The sequence below is a fragment of the Equus quagga genome, chromosome 3 (genome assembly GCF_021613505.1).
Source record: "Equus quagga isolate Etosha38 chromosome 3, UCLA_HA_Equagga_1.0, whole genome shotgun sequence".
In the NCBI taxonomy this organism is placed as follows: Eukaryota; Metazoa; Chordata; class Mammalia; order Perissodactyla; family Equidae; genus Equus; species Equus quagga.
Window position 1 is genome coordinate 41,398,531 of NC_060269.1, and position 27,308 is coordinate 41,425,838.

General features: G+C 36.0%; 1 protein-coding gene across 2 annotated transcripts; it reads right to left on the reverse strand.

Annotated features, from left to right (window-relative positions):
- Positions 1-13,431: 13,431 nt before the first annotated feature.
- Positions 13,432-27,308, reverse strand: PLRG1 (pleiotropic regulator 1). Of its 2 annotated transcripts, XM_046657024.1 has the most exons (16): positions 27,177-27,290; positions 25,680-25,786; positions 25,327-25,398; positions 24,508-24,650; positions 23,751-23,804; positions 22,801-22,894; positions 22,505-22,592; positions 21,005-21,106; positions 19,864-19,956; positions 17,904-18,053; positions 17,714-17,815; positions 17,077-17,179; positions 16,283-16,391; positions 15,172-15,311; positions 14,491-14,684; positions 13,432-13,921 (listed from the first exon to the last, which is right to left on the reverse strand). In XM_046657024.1, exons 4-16 carry the CDS (start codon positions 24,635-24,637, stop codon positions 13,862-13,864), a joined length of 1,419 nt encoding a protein of 472 aa, XP_046512980.1. In that variant the 5' UTR covers positions 24,638-24,650; positions 25,327-25,398; positions 25,680-25,786; positions 27,177-27,290; the 3' UTR covers positions 13,432-13,861. The 2 variants fall into 2 exon arrangements, with proteins under 2 accessions (XP_046512980.1, XP_046512979.1); XM_046657023.1 differs by lacking the exon at positions 25,327-25,398 and having other exon boundaries at positions 27,177-27,308.

Below are 27,308 nucleotides of genomic sequence, written 5' to 3' on the forward strand. Positions count from 1 at the left end.
AAAAAAAAAAAGAGTAAAATCTGAATCTGTGCTGAAAGGAGGGAAGGATGACATGTCAATAAATGTTTGCTGAATGAATGAATGCATCATGAGAAGTTTTAATATGTTATTAAAATAAGATAGTAGACAACCTGCCATAGCTAGGACCTGGAAATAAAGAAAACAGAGTGACTTTCACTACATGTGGGGTACATGCCTGCAGCTATTTCTACTAGCTGATAATAGCTGAATATCAAATTTGTCAAACACCAGTGGAGAACAAAGAGGAGGTGACACTCTGACCCCAGTGAAAGTGGACTCCGGTACTTTCCTCCGGGCACAGACTCATCCCTGGTATCTCGTTTCTTCTTCCTCCCCAGCATTCCCAATCATGTTGGTACTTGAGACCTTCTTGCTCCATCCTATAGCTATCCCTATAGCTATTACGGCCTCCCCACCATCTCACTGACACTCTCCACAGTTTGCTCTTGCAACATTTCCAGTGGAGAAGGTTGGCTGAAATACATCTGCACCTTCACACCCTATAAGAATGAGATGAAAAACTTGACAAGTAATTCCTTATGGAAGACAATACTTTCATTCACTTCTAATGCCGCCAAACGTATTGGAAGCAGTGTGATTGCAAATAGCTTTCAAGAGGATGGTAGACAGGAAAGGCGTTACATTCAAAGAGGTGGTTTTCATTCATAAAACAACCTAATAAATGTTGATAATGTCATAGTTACATTTCGGCAAGCCCTACTGTTTTTATGGGTTATCCTTTCAAGAATTTTTTTCTTAAAATAAGCATGCTCAATGCAGGAGAATATTTCTTAGGAGGTTTGATGGATATTTTTATTTTGTTAGTATTTTTAAAAATAAAAATCTACACTGATTGTATTTTTAAAAATAAAAATCTACACTGATTGTGATTCCTTTGAACCATTTTTTTTTTCATATTACCACAGTGTTAGAAGACATGCTGGTGACAGATACCAGTAGTGAGATAATATCAGAAATATTAATCCTTGTGTTTTTCTCTCCTCTACTTCCTGACCTGTCTACTTATCATTCAGAGGTAATCCTACTGCCAGGAGGAGAATTAAGATTGTTAGAGCAGGAATTCAAGGAGAAAGAAAGTAGTTATAGTATTATTATTTTTGATTCCCAAACTAGGATTTTAAGATTCAAAGGAGAAGCCCTGATGGGAACAGAGCAGAGGGTTTATAACCTTTTCAAAAGGAAAGCATCAGCCAAACGCCAGCTCTCACCTCTGGCAGCATCAGGAAGCTAAGTCGACACCTGGGGACCACCCCTTGCCATTCCTGTGAGTTGGCAGAGAAGCTACAACTTTCTTCTCATGACTTCCCTACCGAGGCCTTCCTCTCAGTGTTCATTCAACTAAAGACCCATCTTCTCTCCCTCTCGCTGGCCTGTGACTTTGATGAGCTCCCATCTGAATTGCCCCAAATGGGGACCCACTTCTGGGGGCACTCAAAAACAGGTCTCCTATTATTAAAATTTTATTAAGATTCATAAAGTCCTCAGGCTTTTTTTGCATTTCTGTTGCATTATCCTGACTCTGGCTTCCATCTTCAAGGCCACCTCTTGTTCCAAGGTGGTGGCTGGGGTTCCAACTGTCATATTTGATTCCTGACAGGAAAAAGAGTGAAAAATCTACACCTCTCAACTGAGTCGACAACTTTTAATCTGCCTTTCTGGAAGTCCCACACAACATTTCTGATTAAATCTCACTGGCTAGGATTTTCCAAATGGCCACACATAGCTGCAAAAAAATTCTGAGATATGGACCATTTTAGGTGGTTGCATTGCTCTCTCCTCTCCCCAAAAATGAGGGTTCTCTTACCAAAAAGAAGAGGACAATGGCTATTGGATATTAACTCACAGTCTCTACCATATGCCTCTGTTCTCCGAAAAAAAAAAAAAGGTGCGTCTTGCAGAGGGAGCTAGTGAAGAATTGAATGCATAGGTACATGCCTGGTGGGAGGCTGGATAGCGGGAAAAATCCACCCTTGTTTCATCGTAAATAACCAAGTAAATAAATTTCCATTAATATTTTTAAATTAAACAATTAAAGAGAGATTACCAGCGTAAAATATTTCAAGTGTGTTATATGTATATATATATACACATATATATACTGTGGAAGAAGAAAAGCATGTGGTGTGGGAAGATATTGAAATACATTTGTAAGAGAAGCCTGCAAATAGCATAGATAGCCCTTTCAAGACTGTGGATACTGTTGTCCAGGAACACCTTGATCTGCACCTAAACATAACGAGCTGCTTTGCCAATGGCCTTGGGAGAGATCAAGGACCTAGTGTCTAGGACTAATTTACCAGCTCCAGCTAGAGTGAGAGTGAAGAACATCTTTTAGGCAATTACAAAAGACTTGAGTAGCAGCAACTACGAATGATGGAAATCACTGGACCCAGGGAAATAATAGTTAATATATGTATTTTTTATGTGCGTGTATACTCCCCAAGGCCTGTTATGACCACTTTACTCTTTAATAGGCACAATAACTCTAGGGGGTTGGTACTGTTATTACCCCTCTTTTACCAGTTAGGAAACTGAGAAACAGAAAAGTTTACTGACTTGCTGGTGAGCACATTGGTTGTTAATCAGTGGCAGCGCCAAGAGTCAAACCTGGGTGGGCAGCTGGCCAGGCTGTGCTCTGAACCATTGCCTCTCCTCCCCGTGCAGTGCAGTCATCTGATCAAAAGAAGAGAGAGTACCACACAATAGAACCATCAGGATGGTGCTGATGGTGGAAAAATGGAAATGCCTGAAAATTCAAAGAAATTCATAAGTATCGTTAAAAAATGATGTTAGAGATACCATCCAAATAGTGCTTTGACTCAGGGGTGGGTTATTTCTACTCCAGCTTCAGAAATCTCCAGTTGCTACACTTTATCATCACAAATGATAGCTATAAAGAAAGGCTGCTAGAAAAGCATGTCAGTCCTTGCCTTTCATAAATTCGGTTTATGATGAAGCAACAAGGGAAAAGATGTTTATCCCCAGGGGTTCTTTCAACTCGGTGTCAGGTTACAGGAAACAGAGTTTTGAATCCAGATAAATGAAATGTTTTTACCACTGATCTTCAGACCATCCTCACTTATTTGAATTTCTGAATTCAAGACAGAAATTAAACAAGAATGTAACACACACCATATTTACTAACATTGTTTCAAGACTTGAGAGTTAAATTCCTCATAAATGTAGACAGTATAAAAGACAACATTGGAGGTAAAAATCTCAAGCAATTTTAAGTCATTGCGGGATCTTTAAACCATAAGCTGTACCAAAAATGGGCAGTAGAGGGTATAATTTGTTCAGAGAGAAAATTGTCCAGGGGTCCACTTGAAAAATTGAACTGTGCAAATGCTGAGAGATTATAACTAATACTTTCTAAATTCAGCCTAATGTCATCAAAATATCTTCCAAATCTGTTTGCTAAGCGTTAACTGTTAATTACATTTTAAATTCATAAAAGTACAAGTTATCTTCATTAAAATTACTTCCAATTTCCCATTGTTTAATAATTCAGTCAATGATTTACTTTTATTAGAAAAGTAAAAATAATAAAATAAAATCAGACCACTGGAAGATGATTCTCCCAATTTCCAAATTACTTCAGTTATCTAACAAAACATTGAACACCTACGATGTGTCAGACACTGTTCTAGTGGCTGGAAATATGTTGAAAAATAATATATCTCTGCTGTTTGAAGCTGTCGTTATATTGGGGAAAATAGACAATTAAAATTGAATAAATTATATTAAAAATGACAAGCGAGAAGAAGAAAACAAAGACAAAGGATAGATAGGGAGTGTTATGTAGTTTTAATGGGAAGGTCACAATTTGAAATCAGATAGAAGGCACATCCATTCCCCCGCCATAATGCAGAATTCAGTATACTTCAATTTTAACCAAATTAAACCATAATGTATGAATCTGAAGTATCAATATTTCTGTGTGATACAGTAACATAATTAGGTAACCAAGTGACAATATAGTTTTTCAAAACAGACTTATATTATAAATATTAAAGAATTTCAAAGGAACCTTGCACACCCTACTTTATCAAACTGTGTGGGACAATCCGAGGTCCTTTTCAAGGACCGGAACACAAGTGTGTGCATGGAATGTTTCTGTAATTCCTAAAATGAAGGAGATCCATTCACATCTGGCAACAAATTGCACATAGCACAAGTCTAAATGTATCAGAGAATAATTTCTCAGTGTTTGAAGTTTCTACATGGACCTGAAAAAATAAAGGAAAGAGCAAAGTTGAGAGAGAAGTAGTCTTAGCGTTCCATTAGAAGATACGCATGCGTCCCATTTAAGAAGAGTTATTAAGGATCCATTGGTTTTTGTGAGAAAACAGAGATTTAAAAATTCTTGGTCACTATTACAGCCCCAGTGCCATCAGCCGTGACTGTAACAGAATAAGCTGTCAAAGAATGCTTGTTGATGAATGTACTAGAAAGCCTGCTTCACTATCAGGAATTCTGAGATGGGCAGTAACAAGGATGCTATCAGTTCAACGAAGCAATGTTGTACTTAGTGAAAGCCCTGAATAAGACTTGAAGATGCATTGATGACTTCCAAGACAACCAGGATGTTTCTTTGCTAAAACAGCTTCCAAGCCATTGGAAGGGAAAGTGTGGTAGAGAATTCTAGAACTCAGATTTGTCTTTTGTCCTCCATGATTCTCATCCATTCGTTTCCACCACTAATTTCTCTCTCTCCAGCTGAAATCCAGACCTTCAGAAGGAAGCATTTTCACTTTGCACCGTTACGGATTTCTTAAAATTTTATTTTCTGCCAAACTCTATGCAAATATTAAAAGGCTGCAAGCATTTTTGCTCGTGATAAACAAACCATAACACCCAAATTCACATCTTAACATTTTTTGCAATAGTTTTGGGAGATTTAAGCTAATTCCAGGACCCTGGATATTGATGTCTGACAGTAATTCCTAAAGCAAGTGACCAAAAGAGAACTCTGCAAACCTTTTCTATGTAGCCACTCCTGGAGAGCCGACAACCTGCAGATGCCTAGGTAAGGCCCGTTTGGGTGGAGCATGATAAGAACACAGAAATATCACCCAAACCAGAACCTGCTCTAGCACAAAATAAAGGCAATGGCATTCTCAGAAACACAGACGACTGACGAATGCTATTATACCCTTTCTTAGTCATGTCACTTCCCTTATTAGCCAGCCACTTACTCTAAAGAGGATAACGTAGAAGGAAAGGGAAAGAGTGGGCAACCTTGGCTCCTGTTCCTTTCACTTCTTCCTTACTCATCAATAAAACAGAGTGTAGGTTAAGATGTGCATGTATCAACAAATGGAATAAAAACGATTGAGATCATTGAGTGCAGCATTTCCATGATTCTAGTAAGAACAAAATATTGATGCATGTATGAGTTATGAAACACAAATCGCAATTCTGGTGATTTGTCTTATCAATTAAATGCTCTTTATATTTTCATTTAAAATGGGTATTGTGCAATATAAAGATGAAGGCTAAAATTTATGTTAATAATTTGAATTTTTAAATTTTTTACTTAGGATGACATTAAGTAGCAAATTTTAAAAACCACTACACAAGAGGAAGAAGGAAAAAAGCCTTATATTTTAGTGCCTATTATTAATGGCAGTTTCTTCCTGCTTTTTAACAGCAGGCCCTGTGTTTTCATTTTGTGCTGGTCTTGCAAATTATGTAGCTGACTCTGGTTTTAAGGATTAAGAGTTCATATAAGTAAATTGGAATAATGCCAGGCATATAGCAAGTGTCTCATGAGTGTTTGCTTTTATTTTTATTAGCATTAATAAAATACAGAGATGTAATTTCTTTTTAAAAAGGCAAAATTCATCCATATGCTGCTTATAAAGATAGTAGCTGCAACAAATGTTAAAAGAGGGTTTAAATATGAGTATTTTCTAATTATTTGTATTTCTTGGTTATTTTGACATACTATAATATCCCTTTTACGTAACTTTAAGCAGTTCCCCATTTTCTAGAGATCATATATTTACTTTACCATTTTGTTTCTTAATTTCTAACTTGGTAGGCAAACATCCCTACTCTGCACCATTTTTAATATAGAAATGTTAGAATAGCTCAAATGTCTAACAACTGGAAATTTAATTTGCTTCACAAATTAAGGGTCCTAAAATAACTTATGCTCTTTCCTCTAAACATATTAGCTATGCTCAAGCAAATATTTATTGTGATTTCTGAGTGTAGAAAAGTTTATTCACCCAAATGTCCATTAACTGATGGATGGAAAAGTGTCTATGCACACAATGGAACAGTACTGGGCAATAGAAAGGAATGAAGTATTGATATGTGCTACAACATGTATGAACCTAGAAAACATCACGCTAAGTGAAAGAAGCCTATCACAAGAGACCACGTGCTATATGATTTCACGTAAATGAAATGTCCCAAATAGGCACATCTATATAGTCAGAAAGTTGACTAGTGGTTGCCTAGGGCTGAGGAGTTGGGGGAAAATGAGGAATGAATGCTAATGAGTATGGGGTTTCTTTTAGGGGTGACAAAAGTGTGCTAAAATTGATTGTGGTGGTGATTGCACAACTCTGTGAATATACTAAAAACTATTGAACTTAATATTTTAAGTTGGTGAGTTATATGCTATGTGAATTATATCTCAATAATGTTGTTTTAAAACAGGTAATTCAACAACAGAAGGCCCATATTAATTTTTTTCCAATCCAACATCTCATTGCACATGATCAGTGTAAAAATATCATCAATTAAAAATATTATCAAGAAGAGTCTTAAAATAAGTTTGATATTTTTAAGAAAAGAAAACCCCAAAATAAGCCCTCCTGTTTCCTGAAATGTTTCAAATGTCCTCAAACTCGTCAACATTTAGGTTTTTCCAACTGATTCTCCTATTGTTAGACATTACCGACTTTCCACATAATCTCTTTCTGAGGAGGGGGAGGATTTTTACACTGTTGCAACTTCACTCATCTACAAACTTTATAGAGCAGGAATAACCGGATTCAAACGAAGTAAGACACAAAAGCAATGTAAATTGTTGAAGACTCTGGTGTAACTTGGTTGTATTAATGAAAATGTGGGAGGATCTATATATGTTGACTTGGTAATTGTATTGCTATTACCTTCTAGAAATACTCATTATGTATACTAAGATCAAGGGTATTACTTCCAGCATGGTTTGTAGCAACAAATTCAAAACGGAAAAATTATATTTTTTCGAGTGGAATATTTAAATTAATAATGGCACATTCCCACTACCGAATACTATGTCATTGAAAACAATGAAGCAATATACAAACGTGTTAGGGGGAAGATCTTTACATATACTGCTTAAGAAAACAAATCTCAGAATGTATACTGTGAGGCCAATTATAGAAATCATGCCTTTCTTACTCAGTTTGGGATGCTACAACAAAAATACCATAGACTGAGTGGCTTAAGCAACAAACATTTATTTCTCACAGTCCTGGAAGCTAGGAAGTCCAAGATCAAGATACAGTGTCTGGGGGAGGGCTTCCTTCCTGGTTCATCGATGGCTGTCTTCTTGTTGTGTGCTCCCCAGAAAGCTCTCTGGGAGCCTCTTTTATAAGGATACTAATCCCTTTCATGAGGGTTTCACTCCCATGACCTAATCACCTCCCCAAGGATCCACCTCCTAACACCATCACATTGGAGGTTAGGATTTCAGCATATGAATTTGGAAAACATATTCAGTCCATAACATTCTGCCTAAATATATGTGTACCAATAAAGCCTAAAGGTATATGTACACATATATACATACACATATGAAAATAGAAAAAACAGGTACATCAAATTGCAATGAAATATCATGTGCATTGCCAACTTGTTCACAAAATGACACTTGCAATTTACATTTACCTCAATAGCTTATGACTGCTGCATTACTATAATTTGACAAACAAAACACTTTTGGAATTATATTTTGTATTTAGGAAAGAAAAATTAACTTTTTTCAAAAAATTAGAAAGTTTGACAAAATTGGGTTTGGCTGAAGTAAGCAGAAGCAAGCAATGATTCGTAGTAGGTGTCATAAAGATCCCCCGTGAGAGGTATCTGTGTTATCAGTAGGGACCATGGATTCTACAAGGTTGAGACCCACTGCTCTGCACTTAGTTCTGAGAAATCTCATCAATTTAGCCTCAAATACACTTGGTCTACATCTAAGTTTTTTCTTGGTTCCAGGTCCATGAATAATTCCTCATTACCTATGCATTATTTGGCAGACTAAAAGCCACATTTTTAGCTCAATATTCAAGGTCCTCCTCCAAAAAGGTGCTATTCCCCCATGCCCAGGTTCATTCCCCATCCGGCATCCATGCATCATCTCTTCTACTCAGCTGCACCAAACCTTGCCTATGCTCAGAACACACTCCACGCTTTCTCACCTCTGGTTTTGATCCCATTGTCCATTTGGGAATGCCTGTCCCTTTCCTCTTCTTTCATTATGCAAGTCTCATTCAAATGCCAGTGATTCTGTAGAGCTTCTTTCAGAGCCCCCAGTCAGAATGAACAGTCCTGCACTCCTGTGGCATTTCTAAGTGGACCTCTAGTGTGGTACTTGTTTTATGACACCTCACATTCCAGTTATCATTGCTATTTTTTGTCCACCCCAAAAGCAGCACTCAAAATGTTTGAGCACCAATGCAGACAAACAAAAACCTGTATAGAAAGAAACTAACCAAGATGAATCTTCCTATTTGTAAGTATCTTAAGCTAAAATTCTACGTCATTCATATATGAGATGCTGGTTATTTACCTACTGTCAGTCAGCCTCAGACCCATCCTTCTATCAGTTACTCTGTAATGCTATGTGGCTGAAGGTCAAAAAACTAACATTTCCTGAGCTTTTTTGCCAATTGGCTTCCAGTTAGATTCTGCTAATAGGACGCACCATTAGGAAATTACAAGGCAGGGAGATGGGAGAAGCCAGTGTTCATTGTCTCTACACTTCTCTCTCACCTTCCCTCTTACACAGTTGTTCCCCGGGGCTGTGTCCATTCCAAGTCCATAAATGTGGTCAATACCAGACTTCGCAAGTAAAAATACGGGACAGCCAATTAAATTTGAATTTAAGAAAAGCAATGAATGATTTTTTACTAAAGGAATATCCCGTTCAATATTTGGAACATATTTATACTAAAAGTTGTTTTCTAATCTGAAATTCACATTTAAGCGAGTTTCCTGTATTTTATCTGGCAACTCTAATTACAAGGTCTCAGCATTTTGTTTTGTTTCCTTACTCCAGTTTCCAGCTTGATACTGCCTGTTTCTGAGTCTCTGAGGATTCTGCTGTATAAATTAGGTTGCTTTTTGGCTTCCCTCACTGACAGCTTAGGATTCAGTTTTCTCCAGTGTGTTGGCTACCACTTGTCCATATGCCTTCGTTTCCAAAATTTTGTTCCTGTTTTTTCTCTTTGCTTATTCCTGTCCTTATGGTTTTATGGATAAAATAAAAACAACTCTACTGTCATTTCAATGAGGTTTTGGGAAGAAGCAAAAGTAGATGTACAGGCTCAATCAACCACCTTTAAAGAAACCTATATATTTATTTAATATGTTCCTGTACCTTTTTGTTGTGTGTGCACCATTTTGGCCATTTTTCTACAGCAGCTTGTTCAAATCTACTGGCTTTTTAAAAAATGCCAGCGTAGTTTTCCCTGTGCCACAGTATCCATGCACCATAATACTAATCTGATTTTTATTGAATGAATTATAAACTGTAAATTTTCACATAAGTTTTTGGGCTATTCTGTTCTCTTCGACTTTTTATTTCTGCATTAACTCTGATATGCTTTTTAATACCTGATACAACAGACAACCCCACCTTTCATGATCCTACGCTTTCAAACATTTCTTAAACATTTTGCTTTTACCACATAAACTTGATCCTCTATTTGCAACGTTCTTCCAACAAAACTCAAAGTCTGATTGTGATCATACTGAATTTATATACTAACTTTTACAGAAACAGCATATATAAAAATTTGCACCTTTTCTTTCAGGGGCATGGTGTGTCCTTACATTTATTCAGACTTTTAAATACCCTCAGTGAGTTTTATAGTTTTTGTTCATTTAGAGTTTCCACATTTCCTGTTAAAGCTACTCTTAAAGTTTTTATAGGCTTATGTTCACAGGGTCCAAGTGGTTATCTTTTAGACAGTGGACAACAGCTCATTGCTGTTATCAAGAAAAACTATTGATTTTCATGTACTGTATTTATCTTGTATGGAATCATCTTGGAGGGTATTTTCATTAGTTTTAAGTGTTTCTGTTGCTTGCTTTATATGCCTTATCTACAAATCACTGTAATTTGAATTTTTCTTTTCTTATTCTGTTAATTCAAATTCCCAGAACCATGCTGAATTTTAAAAAATGAGTGCAGACATCCTTTTATTATTCCTGATTTTAATTGTTCCTGTGCCTGCCTCTATGTTCCTCCATGAAGAATGATTTAGTGTTCCTACCCAGTAATTACTCTTTAAGAAATTATTGATATATCTCCCCACTCTTTCTCTCAGAACTCTGATGTGGTATTTTTCTTGAACTTTGTCAAATGATTTTTCTGTGTTGGCATGATGATCTTGTTTATCTAAATTATTTACAATAAAATGTTTTCTAACATTAAACCACTGTTGCATTGCTGAAAAGAATCTTACTAGGTCAAAGTCTCATTTTTTCTATTTCTTATCATCTAAATAACCCTGAGAATAAACTCCTTAGATATGTACTGCTTGATTCTTTTATTAGCCTTTACTAATTATTTTTGCATCAATATTCACAAAAAAGATGAAATCACAATTTCCTTTGTTATTGGATTTGGATGTCTTTGCTATATTCACATTTTAAAACAAAAGCTCTCCGACTTTATCCATGTCCTAGAAAAATTTAAAGTGCATTGAAATGAGAATTCCATCCTGAAGCTCTGTGCTGAGTGATGGACGTGGGTGGTCGTAGTAGGGGACAATTCCTTGGCAGCTCTATTTCTTCTATGGTAATTAATTTATTAAAGTTTTCTGCATCTTCTGGAATTGGTCATAAAATTTTTCTTTAAAACTAACCATTTGGCTTTTTAAATATAATGGCAAAGAACTGGACACAATTCTCTCTTCATCCCCCTTCCTTTTACCATTTTTGTTAGGACATTTTGTGATTCTTCTATTTCTTTCTTAATTGGTTTATCTAGTGTTACCTACTTTATTTCCGTACCAAAAAATTAATATTTAGGTTTATTTACCATTTCCTCTTTTACTTCATTATTTCCTATCAACTCCTTCAGACTATTTTAAGTTTCTTCTATTGTTCTTTTTCTAAGAACAATGTTTAACACATTTGTTTTCATTATTTTCATATTGGAGTCAGTTGAGAGAATGGTGAGGAATTAGAGACGAGGTTCTCAAAACTCTTCCTAGGAGTTTGGCTATAAAAGGGAATAGAGAAACGGGTGCATACTTAGAAAGGTATATTAGATCCAGCGATATCGTATACTTGCAGTTGTTCTTAGGTGGGTAGTTCATCCTTTCTAACAAGAGGCAGAGGGCATTAACTATGGAATTGTGTATGTGCTCACTGTTGATGGCCCACGTGAGGTATGTGGCCATAAATTTAAAAATAGGTCCAGTTCGCACAACTCTTCTTCTCTGCTGGCATTTTACAGCTTGAGCATACAGAAGACACAGGCAGAGGAAGAGATCTGGATTTAACCCAGGTTGGGGTTCTGCCAAGTAGATAAAAAGGGACAGGCACATACATGCAATACTGCCTAAAATGTCATGGGGTTCATGAATGCATATGGTATATGAACTCTCTGGAAGAGGATTCAAGAATACCATGATACAGGACAGCAGGAAGCATGGAAATGGATTTTTTAAATGCTATTCAGAATCTGATACTTGTGTCTAATAACCATAATAGTTGAAGCTTTTCCAAGCTGGATAATAGGGGCTAACTTTCTCACCTCCTTGTACTTGTAAGTCCTTCCTGGCCTTTGAGAATGGGACACTATTCACCTCTATGATTTTTCTTGTTAGAAGTCGTATCAGAATCTATGTAGATTAGAATCTATGTATTAGCAGTGGTTTCTTTTTTCTTTATTTAAGTTTACAAAATACATGCTTATAGAAAATTAAAACATTATAGAAACATAGAAAGCCAATCATAAAAGTTCTCCCATAGTTCCACTCCCTCACAAAGCCACTGATAACAATGTGGTGTCACTTCTCCATTATTTTTAGAGCATTAACAAGTTATTTTATAAAAAGTGCTTGCACTTTTTTTTTTACGTAAGAGTAAAGTTTGGACATCCTGTTAGTTCAGAGACACTCCTTACTCTTAATGGACAGAAATAAACTGTGTGAAGGTACCACAATCTATTAAACCAGGCCCTCACTGATAGGACATCTGGGATAATTTTAATTATTAAAGAACAAAGGTGCAATGAACTTGTGTGTGTACATTTGTCAGATTCTTCTTATTAGGCAGTTTCCTGGTAATTTCATTTCTAATGAAACTGAAATGTTAGCCGAAGAGTCCAAGCATTTTCCATATACTCTGAAGACCTGGCCTCCTAAACGCTCTCACAGTTATACTCCCACCTACAGCATGCAAGGTGGAGATGCGTAACTTGGAAATGCTTATTCAAAATTATGGGGCAATTTTTTAATTTGAAAAAAAAATTAAATCGATTGTTCTTGTAACTATGTTTTCTCACTATAGAAAGTGAAGTTTGATAAATCTTCTTGACTGATGGGGAATCAGGATCCTAAGGGTAGGGTTTATAAAACTTCTATTTACCAAGAGGTACAGGTATCAGACACTTAAGTAACACTTTTCTATAAAGCCTTCACAAAAGATTGCAGCTCTTCCTTGCTACAGCTTCAAATACGTCCACTGGTTTCTCCAGGTTTCGATACCTATACTGCTACTCTCTGCTTGTGGAATAAAATCCAAACTCAAAACATGAGCCTTCCCCACCACCAACCAGCTGTCCTCATTACTCAACTGCAGCATACAATTCTCTGCTCCCAGAACACACCACACACTTTCACATGTCTGGCTTCATTCCCTTTATGCCTCATCTTACAATACCCTTTTTGGTCTCTACCCTCTCAAGGCTCAGCCCAAACACCACCACTTACGCTATGAAGTCTTCCACAGTCCTCTCCGGGAAAATCAATGGTCTCTTCCTCTGTGCTACACCAACTTTTTGCTTGCACCTCGATTACAGCATTTCTATTACCAGCTACAAAAGTGGAAGTCTTGAAGGACAGACACATCTTATTTGTCTATTTCTTGAACAGTATCTAGTGCAGAACTTTGCAGAAGATGCACTCAAAAACCGTGGAATAAACATACATTAAGTTAAATTAAGACTTCAAATCCTTTAATCCAAAATTATCAGTCACAGACACTAGTTTTTAAAGGAATAAAAAAAAAAAAAAACACTGTTCCTCTCAAAACATGTCCTATTATGGTAAGCAGTTTGGTAAGTTAAAAAAAAAATGTGTCTTTTAATAAAACTGACAAAATACTCTATCTTTAGAAGAGTTATGTTCAACAAATCTCCATATGCTTGATAACTGCATCTTACTTCCTAAGATCTCAAATTGTTTATTTTAGAAATAAAAACACGGGCAGGGGCAGTTTATTGTAAAATATGAAGCAGCAATGATTCAAGCACGTGAGTTTCTGCTTTATATTCCTAGCCAGAGCACAAAATGACTGGATATCCTCATCAACGCCAAGCTAAGGAAAAAAAAAAAAAAGGAACCACCATGAAGACAATGCCACATTAAAATCTCTTTCTCTTGATAATTTCTGGCTTCCAGCTGACTGGATGAGTTTCTTCTGTCTAAAAATAAAAAAGTAATTAAAACAAAGTATTATTAGTTTGCTTCATATTTAATAAGTTCCATTCTAACAAAAATAAGGCATCTGTTCTAAATTATATTACTTGGCATTATACATTTAGCAGTTAACAATTTTAGCAACAGCAGACAAACTTTTGGCATTATCTGAATCTAATAAAGGAAGAATGGGTCCACTACAAATTCAGTTTATCGTTTTTCATCTCAAATAAAATTGCTATTTACATATTCTAGTAACACCAAAGCTTATGATTCTAGAATTAATTTGCATAGCAATCTATTTATTTGCTGTTATTCTTAATGCAAGATTTTCCCAATTAACTATAATAAAGAAAGTTGGGATAAAATTAGAACAATCTATGGACTTGCTGGCATCAACGAAACCATTACAGAAATCTACTAGCAGACACTATTCAACATGACAAACACTTTAATACCATAAAGATTATTTTCCCTTCTGATAACTTCAGTAACTTTAACATGAGAAAACACTTGAAAACTTGGTATGGCTGATTTATTTTACTTTAAAATGTCTGTGAAATAGAGAACTTACCGCTGTATCATCCTCTCTGTATACTTTAATGGTTTTATCAGCTTCAGCTGTTAGTAACCGACTTTCAGACTGGTCAAAAGCACAAGCAAATATTCCTGATTCACTGTCCAAAGACCCAGGCTGCACAGCTGCATGAACTCTCTGGAAATTGTAGCCAGTTCTCCAGTCCCAAAGATGCATAGTGCCATTGTCAGCTTAAAGGGAAAGATGTAGTTAAACTTGGTATCTCTTCAACAATTCAGCTTGACAAACATTAAGTACCGACCATTAGCCAAGCATCATGGTAATAACTGCAAGTTATAAAGATGTATATGACATAGGCACTCAAACTTCTCTTAATGTTGGTTTGTCCACTTCATTTGTGCTTAATTCAGAATTTACTATAGATCACAAAAAGCAGCACAAAATGACATCCAATTCCAGAATAGACAACCAAACTCTAGGCAATTCCCAGCACAAATCTCTAACTTAGATTTATCATGTGTGAACTCAAAGAAGGCTAAAATATGAAATATGCTACATGTATTATGAATATACATGAACATTCAAATACACATCATCAGGCAAAGTTCTGCTATAATACTTAGGTGTGATGGCTTAGAAACTTCACAAATGTTTACTCATTCACTAAAAAAAAAAATGACTGACTAAAACATATTTATCATAAAAGTCTTATTTTACCTCCAGATACAAGCACTCCATCAGAATTTACTGTCAATGTGTTAATAATAGCATTATGACCAGAAAGATTTTGAATGAAACTTCCATCAGGGAATTTCCACTGTTTTATGTTATCTGGAGAACCAGATGCAAATGTGTAACTGAAATAAGATTAAAAAGAATTAACGACAAAGTAAACCAACTTAAATAAAATGGTGGATTTAAAAAAGCTTATTACGGTTGCATTTTGCATGTATACTCACTGATCTGCGTAGTTTTAGTAAAATACTGTCATACCAAGAGGTAAAAATATTGAGACATCTGTTTCAAGTTACTTAAGATTTTCAATTTTAAACGTATTTTAAGTCCTAGATTAATGTTTTATTGTCCCCTCATTTCCCAATGCTCTACACTGAGCTAGACCAATAAATGGGCAAAGTCCTAAATTCACAAACAGGGCAAGGGGTTCTGTACCTATCCTGGAGAGAAGGAGAGTGAGAGAGGGAGAGAGAGAGGAAAACAGGAAGAAAGGGAGAGAAGGACAGAAATAGAGGGCAAGAAGGAGAGAGAGAGAGAGAAGGGGAGTGAGGGAGACAGGGAAAGAGGAAGAAGGAGAAAGGGAATAAGGGTAATGGGTGAGGGAAAACAGAAAAGAAATGAATGTGATCAGAAAAGCGTCAGGGTGACATGATATAACAAACAATAGGTTGGGATACTTTGCTCCATCTCTTTGAATATCCTAACTATAATGTTCATGGTTTCTACTTTTTTCCCCTATGTATATTAACTTCTTAAGAATTAAACTATTCTATCAGTGTACAATAAGACGTATGTCCAAAACATTAAATCTAGCTACTACTAGCTTTTATTTTGACGTGCAGCTTTCAACCATGATTTATTCATACTGTCTCATTTGACATGATCATTTTTCACCCTGTATAAAAAGTTCCTCATCTTACATAAGGCATGAAGAAAAATACTACATAGGGAAAATAACAGAAACACACATTCATTAAGTGGCACAGGTCTGGAAATGACAGTGGCTAATTGACTACCAAAGTAGTACCAATGCTGGTATTTCTGTACTATACTAAGACTTGAAGAAAGAAGCTAATTAAGAAAATACACTTACTGTCTTGGATGTAAAACAACAGCCCTGACTGATTTTTTGTGATTTGTTAATGTGACTCTTGTTTTTCCAGCCACCAAATCCCATAATCGTATTGTAGTGTCATGGCTTCCTGTAATGAAAATACATACACATCCCCAAAACAAAGATCAGGAAAAAGAATGTGAAAGTTAAATAAAACATGAAGCCTTCTTCCATAGACACATAGAAACTAAATAAAAGTCATATCGACTTTTGGCTAATTGCTTCAAAAATTTTATTTAAATTTAATTCTTAAAAAAAAGGTAATAAACACGACGCCTTCTCAACTGAACAGCTAGAACAAATGTTGAGTAAAACATAAAACAAATACATGATGTTATCCGTTAGTGGAGGAGAAAGAAAAAACTAATGATTTTTTAGTTAATAAAATACATCAAGTGAAGGAATTATTTTCTAGTCTTGAAGATCCATTGTTATGAACCTTATTTTAAGCAAGACAAGACTCAAACCAGCTTTAAGGTTATTAGTCTCACAGTGTTTTGTCTTCTAACTTCAGTTTCCTACACCAGTAATTTTGATACTATGAAACAATGCTTAACTGTATCTAACAGCATCATCTTCTAATCAGACATTACATGATTCTGTATACGACATTCTATGACACGTAAAAAGTATGAGATAAAAACAATCAAATGAATTGTTAGATTTTAAATGCACAAAGAAACACTGTACACAGAAACTGACAAAGCAAGAGTCACAGTGAATATGAAAAGTACATGTGTAATCATAACACATTCTGACACGAACACACGTACCAGTAATAATCTGAGGTTCTGCAGCTTGACACCTCACTGTCGCAACTGCATTTGTATGTCCAGATAATGTGTGTACACTGGCTTTAGTTCTCACATCCCAAATCTATAAAAACACAATAGACATACTGGCAAAGAGAACAAGCGTTCATATCTCAGGCAGGTAACTGGATCAACTGAAGGCTGGGAATTTACCAGATGATTGTGCCTGAGTATAAAGAAGAAAGTGCTTAAATGAAAGATAATGATCTGTAAGCTGGCAGGGAATGTAGATGGGAGGCAGCTGATGGGGAAAAAAGCTAAGAGATGAGGGGACTGAAAGTCTAAGAATGAGTATAACGGGACTATTTAATGAAAGAGCTAATGGACAATAGTTGTGGTGACAGAATGCAATGTGAGAATGTCACATTTCAGGGGCAGGGCACTCCTAATAATAACCCAATAACAAACACGGTGAGGGCATAGAACTGAAGATGAAGGTGGAAAACACACAAGTCAAGAAACTGAGGGACCAGGTTATTGGTGGGTCAAGGCAACTAACTTTAATTCCCTGTCAAACAATACTCGACTGCAATACCAAATACGCATACTGTAAGATGCAACATATTTACAGATGAACACAAAGCTCTATTCCACTTACCCGTGCAGTTGAATCTCGACTACAGGTGACCAGCACATCGATTGTCGGGTGCAAATCCAAACCATACACTGCACTTAGATGTCCATGATAGTGCCTTATAACCTAAAAATAAAGCAGGAACGATACAATTTCTCTACTAGAAAGAAAAACAGTGGCTTATGATGTTTTAAATCCTTAACTCCAAACTTACTTTGTTATATTCAAGATCCCAGCATTTGACTTGTTTGTCTTCTCCACAGGAGAACAGGTAGGGGCTCCTCGTGCTCACTATCACACCACGCACTGTACTGATGTGCCCAGTTAACGACAGCTTTAACTTGCCACTAGCCAAGTCCCAAATCTGCAATCAAAGAATAATTTTCCTTGATTGTTTCAAAGCAAATTTCTAGAATCTTGATATTAAAGTTAAGTCTTCAAAAAGTGAAAGATATAAACATATACAAATTTAAAAATTTGCAAAACAACACCCCCACCAAAAATGAAAGCAGGGAAAAAATAGAACTGAAAGGTAAGCTCAAACTGGGAAAGTATTTGTAATAGATGACAAAAGGTTAATATTCCTAATATATAAAAGATATCACTGATAACAAAAGTATGAATACCACATATTAAATTAGCCAAGGATAGCAATAACTTGAAAAAAAAAAAACCTATGCTTCAACCTAAGTGTCCATCAATGGATAAAGAGATAAAGAAAATGTGCTGTAAATATACAATGGAATACTATTCAGCCATAAGAAAGAATGAAATCTTGCCATTTGAGACAACATGGATGGACCTTGAGAGCATTATGCTAAGTGAAATAAGACAGAGAAAGACAAAAACTGTATGATCTCACTTATATGCGGAATCTTAAAAAAAAAAAAACAAAAACTAAGCTCATGGATACAGAGAATAGATTGGTGGTTACCAGAGGCAGGGGGTGGGAGATGGGTGAAGGGGGTCAAAAGACACAGGGGGATGTAATGCACCGCATAGCAACTATGATTAATAATACTGTACTGCATATCTGAAAGCTGCTGAGAGTTAGATCTTAAAAGTTATCATCACAACAAAAAAAATTCTGTAACTATGTATGGTAACTAGACTTGCGGTGATCATTTGCAATATATACAAATACCAAATAATTATGTTGTACTCCTGAAACTAATATAACGTTGTATATCAATTATGCATCAATAAAAAATTTTAAAAAATCCTAAAAGCAGCTTTATAAGAGATCAAAAAGCTCAATCTCACAGGACATTTTGTATATACAGTTTTTAAAAGATTAGATACCCATTTCTGCTTATCACATTAGTAGATATTTTTAAAGACACACAATCAATATGCTAAAACGGATCCTCTCACACACTGCAAGTATGAATTCCCCCATTTTTGAAAATAATTTGTACTTTGGGTGTCAACTTCAAAAACATTTGACCCATTGATTCCATTTCTGGGAATCTACCACAACAAAATAATTTCAAATACAGAAAAAGTTTTAGGTACAAAGATTAATTATGGCATCACTTGTGATAGTGAAAATCAGGGAACTAAAACTTTAACGTCCAACAATAGAAAACAGATTATAGAATACCTAAATGATATAATATTACGGAACCATTTAAAAAGGTGTTCAATTTCCCACAGGAATATGCCTTTGATACAACGTTAAGTCAAAAAAAAAGCACGGTACAGGATTACATATCAAGCAAGATTTGTACACACAGGAAAAGCGCTCAGAAGAAATGCAGTGATTCATATGCACAGAAGTAAATACTAAAGAGAAATGCATTCAGGTATCTGACAGCGGTAGGATTATGTATGGGTCAAAGTTCTTTGACACTTCTCTCTATTTTCCACATGTTTATAGATGTGCATGCTTTAATTCTGTAACCAGAGGGGAAAAAACACTTAAATATCAAGGAATTAGTGGTAGGTAGTTCGCATGTACTGTTTGGAAAAAACTGTTGTTTAAATTTCACTGTTCAAGTAGTTATTTATTTGGAACTTTTAACTGATATAAACAATAAATTTTACTCCATATTCAGATCTAAAAAAAGTCAGAGAAACTCCAAGAGCAATTCCCACCAGAGGAAATAACTTAAAACAGATTAAATTTACATGGTAAGCACAGCCACGTTTAATTTTTCTTTCTTCCTTGTTACCTTTATAGTTCTGTCAGCAGATCCCGTAACAAACCACTGATTTCCAGGTTCCACAGCAATACATCGAACCCAGCCAAGATGTCCACTGATGACCTGTACAAAAAAAAAAGGTAGAATGGGCAGACTCATTATATGTAAGTTAAAGTCTATGCAATTTCAACTCATTACACATAAGTTAAAGTTTATTCAATCCAAGTTTGAATTGCCCCTCCCTACATCGTCAAGTGATAAGTTTGTAAGATTATCTGACAATTCGATTTTTAGAATAAGTATTAAATGATCTTCAATCAGTGAATGGATACACAAACTGTAGTATATCAATACAGTGGAATACCACTCAGCAATAAAAAGGAAGGCATTATGCATGCAACAACGCAGATGACTCTCAGAGGCATTAAGCTCAGTGAAGGAAGTCAGTGTCAAAACATACATACTGTATGATTCCATTTACGTGACACAGTTGAAAAGACACAACTATGGTGATGGAAAACCAATGAATGTTTGCCAGGGGTGAGAAAAGATGTGACCATAAAAGAACAGTGCAGGGGTGTTTTCTAAGCTGATGGAACGAACTTCTATATCCTAATTGTGGTAGTGGTTACCCAAATCCATATATCTGTTAAAGTTTATCAGCTCTGTACACCAATAGAAAGTCTATTTTACTATACGATAATTTGAAAGGTAAAATTTAATATATATATTAAACCACTTGTACCTGTACTTTTCCTACTATATACATTTTATTTTAGATCTGGTACATTTTGAATCATTTTAACTTAGTGTAATTTAAAAGATAATCAGTAGAGCCAAAGAAATGTCCTTAAACATTGTTTTTCCTCTGGCCTTCAGAATAAATACCTCAACACTTTCCTAAATTTATCTGCTCTCCACATTTAGTAGCCTTCTGTCTGTACTTTATACTGTATTTTATGCAAAATGCAAGTATAGCTTTTACTGAAAGAAGTCTCCTTCCCAAGGTATCCTTTAAGACAGTGCCTAAGCTCCTTTCGCATGCCTCCCCAGATCACTTTACCAGTTCTCATATTCACTCCTCTTCCTCCTGATTCTACTCCTCAGCTCTGCTCAACTGGAAAGCAGTGATTACGTTTCACACAATGGAATGACATACAGATTCACTCACCCTGTAGAGCTTCCACGGTGGGTGCCACTGAGGTTTCGGCATTGTCGGGGCTTTTTTAGCCATCAGTGCAGAGTTCTTGGCATTACCACCCTCCATAACCACCTGGAAATGGAACAGATCACATTATTATTAAAGATATCTTTCCTAAGGTTTCATGTTACCAATTCAAAAACAGAAATTCAAGGAGGGGGTTTATGAAAGCTTTTTTCCTTAAATGAAGAGGAAAGGACAGCTAAAAATGTTTGTATAACTAGAAAATGAGTCTAACATTTCTAATCAGAACTATATTTTTTCTGTATGTTAATTCTAATTTTAAAAAGCAATTAAAAAATCTCAAGAAAGGCAGAACATTAGAGTTAAGAGGACATACCACTGTGCATGGGTTCAAAACCCAGCTCTGCCAATTACTAGCTGACTGACCTTGGGTAAAAACTATGCAACTTCTGTGCCTTATTTGTAAAATGGAAACAACAGCGCCTACCTCATACAGTTATTATGAAGATTAATAGAGTAGTAAATGTTGTAGGTAAGCTCCTACTATTATTTAAGTGACTATAAATAGACTGCTGCCATTGCCTTTCATTGTTACATTTTAACATTATTGACTTACTTTTGTAAAGGAGAGACTGGTAGTTCCTTCTATTTATCTTCCAAAAAGTATTTCAGTACTACTTTAAAAGGTATACTAGCTGATATACCATCTACCCTTAGCCTCCACCCACCCATCCAAAAAATACGTAAACCCAAAAAATTCCTGCCCTTAAGCAGCTTATATTACATCCTCCTAAGGAGGCAGAAAGCCTGGGCAGAGAGACCTGTGAATGGAGGCTAAAGAAGAAATGTGGTGGGAGGACAACAGACTCGTTCACTTCATAAAGCCAAATCAACTGCAGAATAAACTGAGGAAGTAAAGCCTGCACTTATTTCAAGTGACAGCATAATAAAATGAACTGCATATTTTCAGTTATTTTTTCTACAATTACTTTGACCAATAATAACAGTAGCTGCCATTTACTTACAGATAAACTTACATACTTCTAAATTCTCATTCACATGACACTAGTTGTACAGCCCGTGAATATTACAATACTAATAGCACTCAACTCTAACTGTATAAACCAACTTTAAGTTTAATTACAAAAAGACTTTCATAGCTAACATATATTAATACAAATTTCAGAATAATATTCCTTGTGTTTTTAATAGGATAATAAAAAGCAGCATATTATCTTCATCAAATTTATTAAATATTATGTACAATGCGCCAGTACATGCAGTATATTAGAATTTTAAATTCTAAAAAATATGTCAAGACACTTGCAACTTAAATTTTAGGGCTATGTGATACTAATGCTTAGCTCAGGTTGCTTTTTACTGTAACAATTCCAAAAAAAAGCTTACTTATTTAACATTTAAGGTAAGACTCAGGATAAAGGAAAATAAGGCAATGAGTTCCAGAAGTTAGAATGGTGCAGTGTAATGTGACACAGAGAAACTCACCGAAGTCATTCCTGCAGGCTGCGAACGCTCGGAAGCCCCAGAATGTCGGAATTCACCTCCAGCAGGTACACTACGATTTGCATCAACTCTGAGGCAAAAAAAAATCACATTCTAAGTAATTAATGCCCCTTGTCATGCGTTCTGCAGAACCAACTCTTTACATTTTAAATTTCTATGAGCAATGATAAATAAAAATGTCATGTAATACATAAATATAAACAAATTGAAAAATGAGAAAAAATGTGAACAGCGAACTATGTTTTCAAATTTGTAATGAGAAGGCTTGTATTTCATACCTGGCCTGAGAAGGTGGTAACGCCACAGCTAAGGACTGTGCAGCTGACTCACTTGGCATTCTTTGGATCTTAGTATCTGCTGTCAAAGCAACTCCTGTTAAAATGAAAAAAATTATCAATTCCTTTTAGTAGCTATCTTTATTAACATTTACACACCTTCAAAATAAAATGCTGAAGGAAAACATACCAAAAAGGTAATGGTGATTATCTCCAGGTGGTGATATTACAAAAATTTTGATTATGTTTTGCATGTCTTTTGTTACTATCTTTTTTTACAATAAATATTGCTTAACAATACATAACTTAAAATTGATTTAATCACAAGTGGCTTAGTATCAACAAAGCCCAACAGAGCAAAGTTAAATTTCTATTATCTTGGGATATTACCTTCAGATCTAAAAATTAAGTAGTTCCCAAAATAGTAATAGAACGTTTCTAAGAGTAAACGCAAATTACTACAAGAAGCACTGATTCACCTGTACGTTCACGATGGTGAATCTTGTCCTGATAATCACTAGAACTTAGATATACTAAGCTTCCTGTCCTCCACCCTTTATACTGGTCATTCTATTTGTGTGCCAATTTCTCTACAAACATACACATCCTGGAAACTTTTTCATCATACCTGCTTCTACACTAACACATCATTTTTATAAGCTTAGTGATGTTTACATGTCTCTCTAAACCTCCAAATAATAAACTTGGTCTTTGCCTGGAGCAGTCTTCTTGTCTTGGAATTCCTAGCACAGCACCAGAAAAAAATATAGGTGCTTAAGAATGTTTGCTGAATGAACGCATGTGATATTGATTAGTACTATCTAAAAAGCTATGCCTTATCTAAAAAGCTGAGCTTACCTTATATTTTATAGGCAATGGGAATCATATTATTGGTTCATTCATGGAAATATATGTGACAATAAGACATTTTCAATATGCAACAGCTCACTTACCAGGTCCTGGTGGATACGGATGTGTACCTGTCACCAAATATTCAACTTCTTGTCCTAAAATAAAAACAAAAGAGAGAAAAAATTCATCAATGGCAAATTTATTTTACATACAAGCATCATCTCTTTTAACGAATTAAATAATATTAAATCTATCAATTGGACTTCTTAAAGTTCCCAACTAAACCCAAACCTTGGAAATAAGGTAAGTTGATCATTTTTGTTTTGACTTCTGAAAATCATGTACACAGCTATCTCCTTGACCATTTGCTGATATGATGTCAAGAAAGCTTGTACATTTGCTACATAGCAATGGTGTACAGAGAGGTCATCCTATTGAGTAACAATCCACGCTGGTTTTTCTTCCAAGCAAATGGTTTCCCTGTGGAATCTTGGATTATCTTTATTCACTACAATTTATCATCATCTTTCTGAATTTTAGCCAAAATAGATAGATGTTCTACCCATAGGTTAGGAATTTTTCCTTTAGTCTCCACTGTGACCTTCTCCATATCCTAAGAAATTCTACCATCATTATACTACCACTATTTTATCTCCTATAAGAAAAAATCCACCAACCAATAATCTCACTCACTACTTCAATAAGGAAACCCAGACTTCCATTATGCTACTGGTATAGCTATTAAATAGAGTATGGGGCTAATTAGTCCTTCTAGGAGGGGCATTAATAAGACATTTCATATTTCTGTTTTTAAAATTCACATATAAGTCCTGACACTTCTGACAATGCCATACTCACCTTGATTGGCAGGATATTGTTTATGACCATATGAATCCGATGCATTCTGAGGGCCCTTCTCTTTAAAATTTTCTTTTGAGGAAGGCATATGCAACACAGGACCATATTCATTACGCAGCTTGATTGCCATTTTTCGTTTGTGACTATTTAAAAATTATAAACATTAAGAATGTATCTTTGAGTACTTTAAACATATTCACCAAAGTAAATATACTCACAGATAGCCAGGAAACAAGTACTTAAACAGTTTAAGTTCACCTAATCATGTAGAAAAAGTTTCTATTAAGATTTTAAAGTTAGAGAGTATTTTAAAAAGCTCAAAATTTCCAAGTGCATTTCCACACTTTTGTTCACAATCTACCACATAGCATACATTAAGTCTAAGTAATATTTCAGTTTGTTAACCAATCAATATAAAACTTTTCATGATCAGAATCAAGGGTCTAACTGACTTAAAAATACATAGAAACTAAAATACCCTTAAAAAAAATCTCAAAGTCAATAAACTTTCCTTCAAATGTCTAAATATAGTAAAAGCTCTACAGTAACCTTTACTGGATATGTATCTAAAAAGGTTAGTCAGAACTAATCAAAGTACTTAATTAGTTCAATATTTTAAAAAGAAATGCACTTATTATACTACTTCTAAGAATAGTCTACTTTATAAATTAAATATAAATGCTTGTTTGAGGAATTAAGTTGATTTTAAAAGAAGGTAAAGGACAAAGAAGGAACACTGCACATAATGCAATCCCAGACTGGAGCTGGAGATGTAGAACCAAAAATATGCCACCACTCAAAAATCTTCATCATACTAACGAGAAAAGATGGGAGTAGAGGTACTGGCCAGGTACAATTTCAGCTCAGCAAGGCTCTGAGAGCAGCGGGAAGCTGAAAGCACATACAAAGTGATTGATTATAAAATATAACACCTAAAAGGGACTCTCCTAATTACTGGGTATTTGTAAAATGCAATTAATTAATGGGAGTTTTACTGTAAAAGGCCAAAAAATGTTAAATCAGCTTAAATTATGCCCAAACACCACTCACGTTGAATAAATATCCTATTGTCAGTATTACTCACTAATCTTTAAAGGTCCCCCTCGCCCTGCTCTCTTCCCCCAGTATTAGAAGTTTAAATATTCTAGCCATTGAAAAGGAGCTATACCTACCTCTCTTCATCCAAAGGCACAGGTTTTCCATTATCAGCTACAAACATGTCATGGGTTCTCTTCAGTGACCTGAATACAAGTGTGTGCACAGAATGTTTCTGTACCTCCTAGAAAGAAAGAGTGTAATCACATATCTAGCTACAAATTACATATATCATAACCTAAATCAAAGTCAAGTTAGTTACATGCTTTACCTGTTTAAATATGTAAAAAGCTTTGCACTGCTCACCACAGCTATGTGTAGCAACCTACAGGAGGCAAGTTCAGGGAAGAGGAGGAGGCTCCTCTTTGGCCAGAGCCCCACGTATACCACCTGAGTGATGCCTGAGATCCATTTATTCAATAAATATTTACTGAGCACCTACCAAATGTCTGGCAGGTACTGTGCTAGAAGCTAACAAGAGAATGATAAAAAGGCAGTCATTGTCTCTGTGCTCAAGAGGAAGCACAAATAAAAATAAGCAAAATAACTCCACATTTTGATAAGTGCTATAAAGAAAACAAGCAAGGGGCTGAGACAGAGAATTGAAGAAGAACTTAGGATAGTTACTAAAGATCTCTCTCAAGTGTTATTTAAGCAGAGAGGATGTTGGCCTTGTGCAGAATAGAAGAAAGAACAATCCAGGCAGAAAGAAAACGCCATGTACAAAGGTGTTCAGTAAATGAAACAAGGCCAGGAGACGTGCAGCTGTGTATGTTCATTGAGAGGGTGGGTTGTGATGCAAGATGAGGTTGTAAGAGTAGCCAAGATCCAGATCAGGTAAGTTCTTTTAGACCACTGCAACAGTCTGTATTTTTGCTCTAGTAACATAGGGCCAGTAAAGAGTTTGAAGCAAGAAAAGCATGATCAGCTTACATTATAAACAGATTAATTTACCGGGGTGCGGGGGTAACAAAATGGAAGCAGAGAGACCAGCTGGGAGCTAATGCACCAGTCCAGGCGAAAGATGATGCTGGTCTGAATTAAGCTGATGGCAGTGGGTATGGACCAGAGTCAAGAAATATTTCTGAGATAAGACAAACAAGGTTTGCTAAGAGAATGGCTGTTCAAGCCAGAGAAACAGGCAAAAATTTAAGACTGGCAGACTTTCCTGGGGGAAGGGCTGAACTAAGAGATAACGTGAACAGCTGAGAAGATGGCCAGTCTTCTAGGTCATAGAATCACTGAATGTACCCCGCAGGAGGCGAGTGCCAATGGTGGAATATCAACATAAGTCCCGCCTCCGAGGACAGTGCCCAGCTCAAGTGCTCAAGGATCAACTAAGGACGGGAGAAATTATCTCAGGCTTCCCGCACGGACGGAACCTCCACTCGAGCTCTCCTCTAGCCTCTCTCCCTTCCTGAAAACCTTAAAAGACTCCCCGGCCTCGGCCCAACAGGCTCCCCTCACAGCCTCCACTCTTCCCAGACTCCCGACACCCTCGACCCACCAAGCCCACCGCCAAAGTAAACCAGTCGGGAAGCAAACGACTCCTGAGCACCCAAGCGTCACTCTACCTCGACCATGATGCTGCCGGGTATCTCGCCACTCCCGCAGAAAAGAAACACTAGCCCCCAAGCGAGAAACCGCCGCCACCACTGGGCAGCCCCTTCCGGAATCGGGCGCTCTGGCGCCGGATGTGACGCAAC

What these genes read in the sequence shown, in the direction of transcription:
- PLRG1 (XM_046657023.1), bottom strand. An exon ending in CACCGTGGAAGCTCTACAGG is followed by an intron (nt 19,957 to 21,004) that starts GTGAGTGAATCT and finishes TTTTTTGTACAG; the next exon opens with GTCATCAGTGGACATCTTGG. An exon ending in CTGCTGACAGAACTATAAAG is followed by an intron (nt 18,054 to 19,863) that starts GTAACAAGGAAG and finishes CTTTGATTGCAG; the next exon opens with ATTTGGGACTTGGCTAGTGG.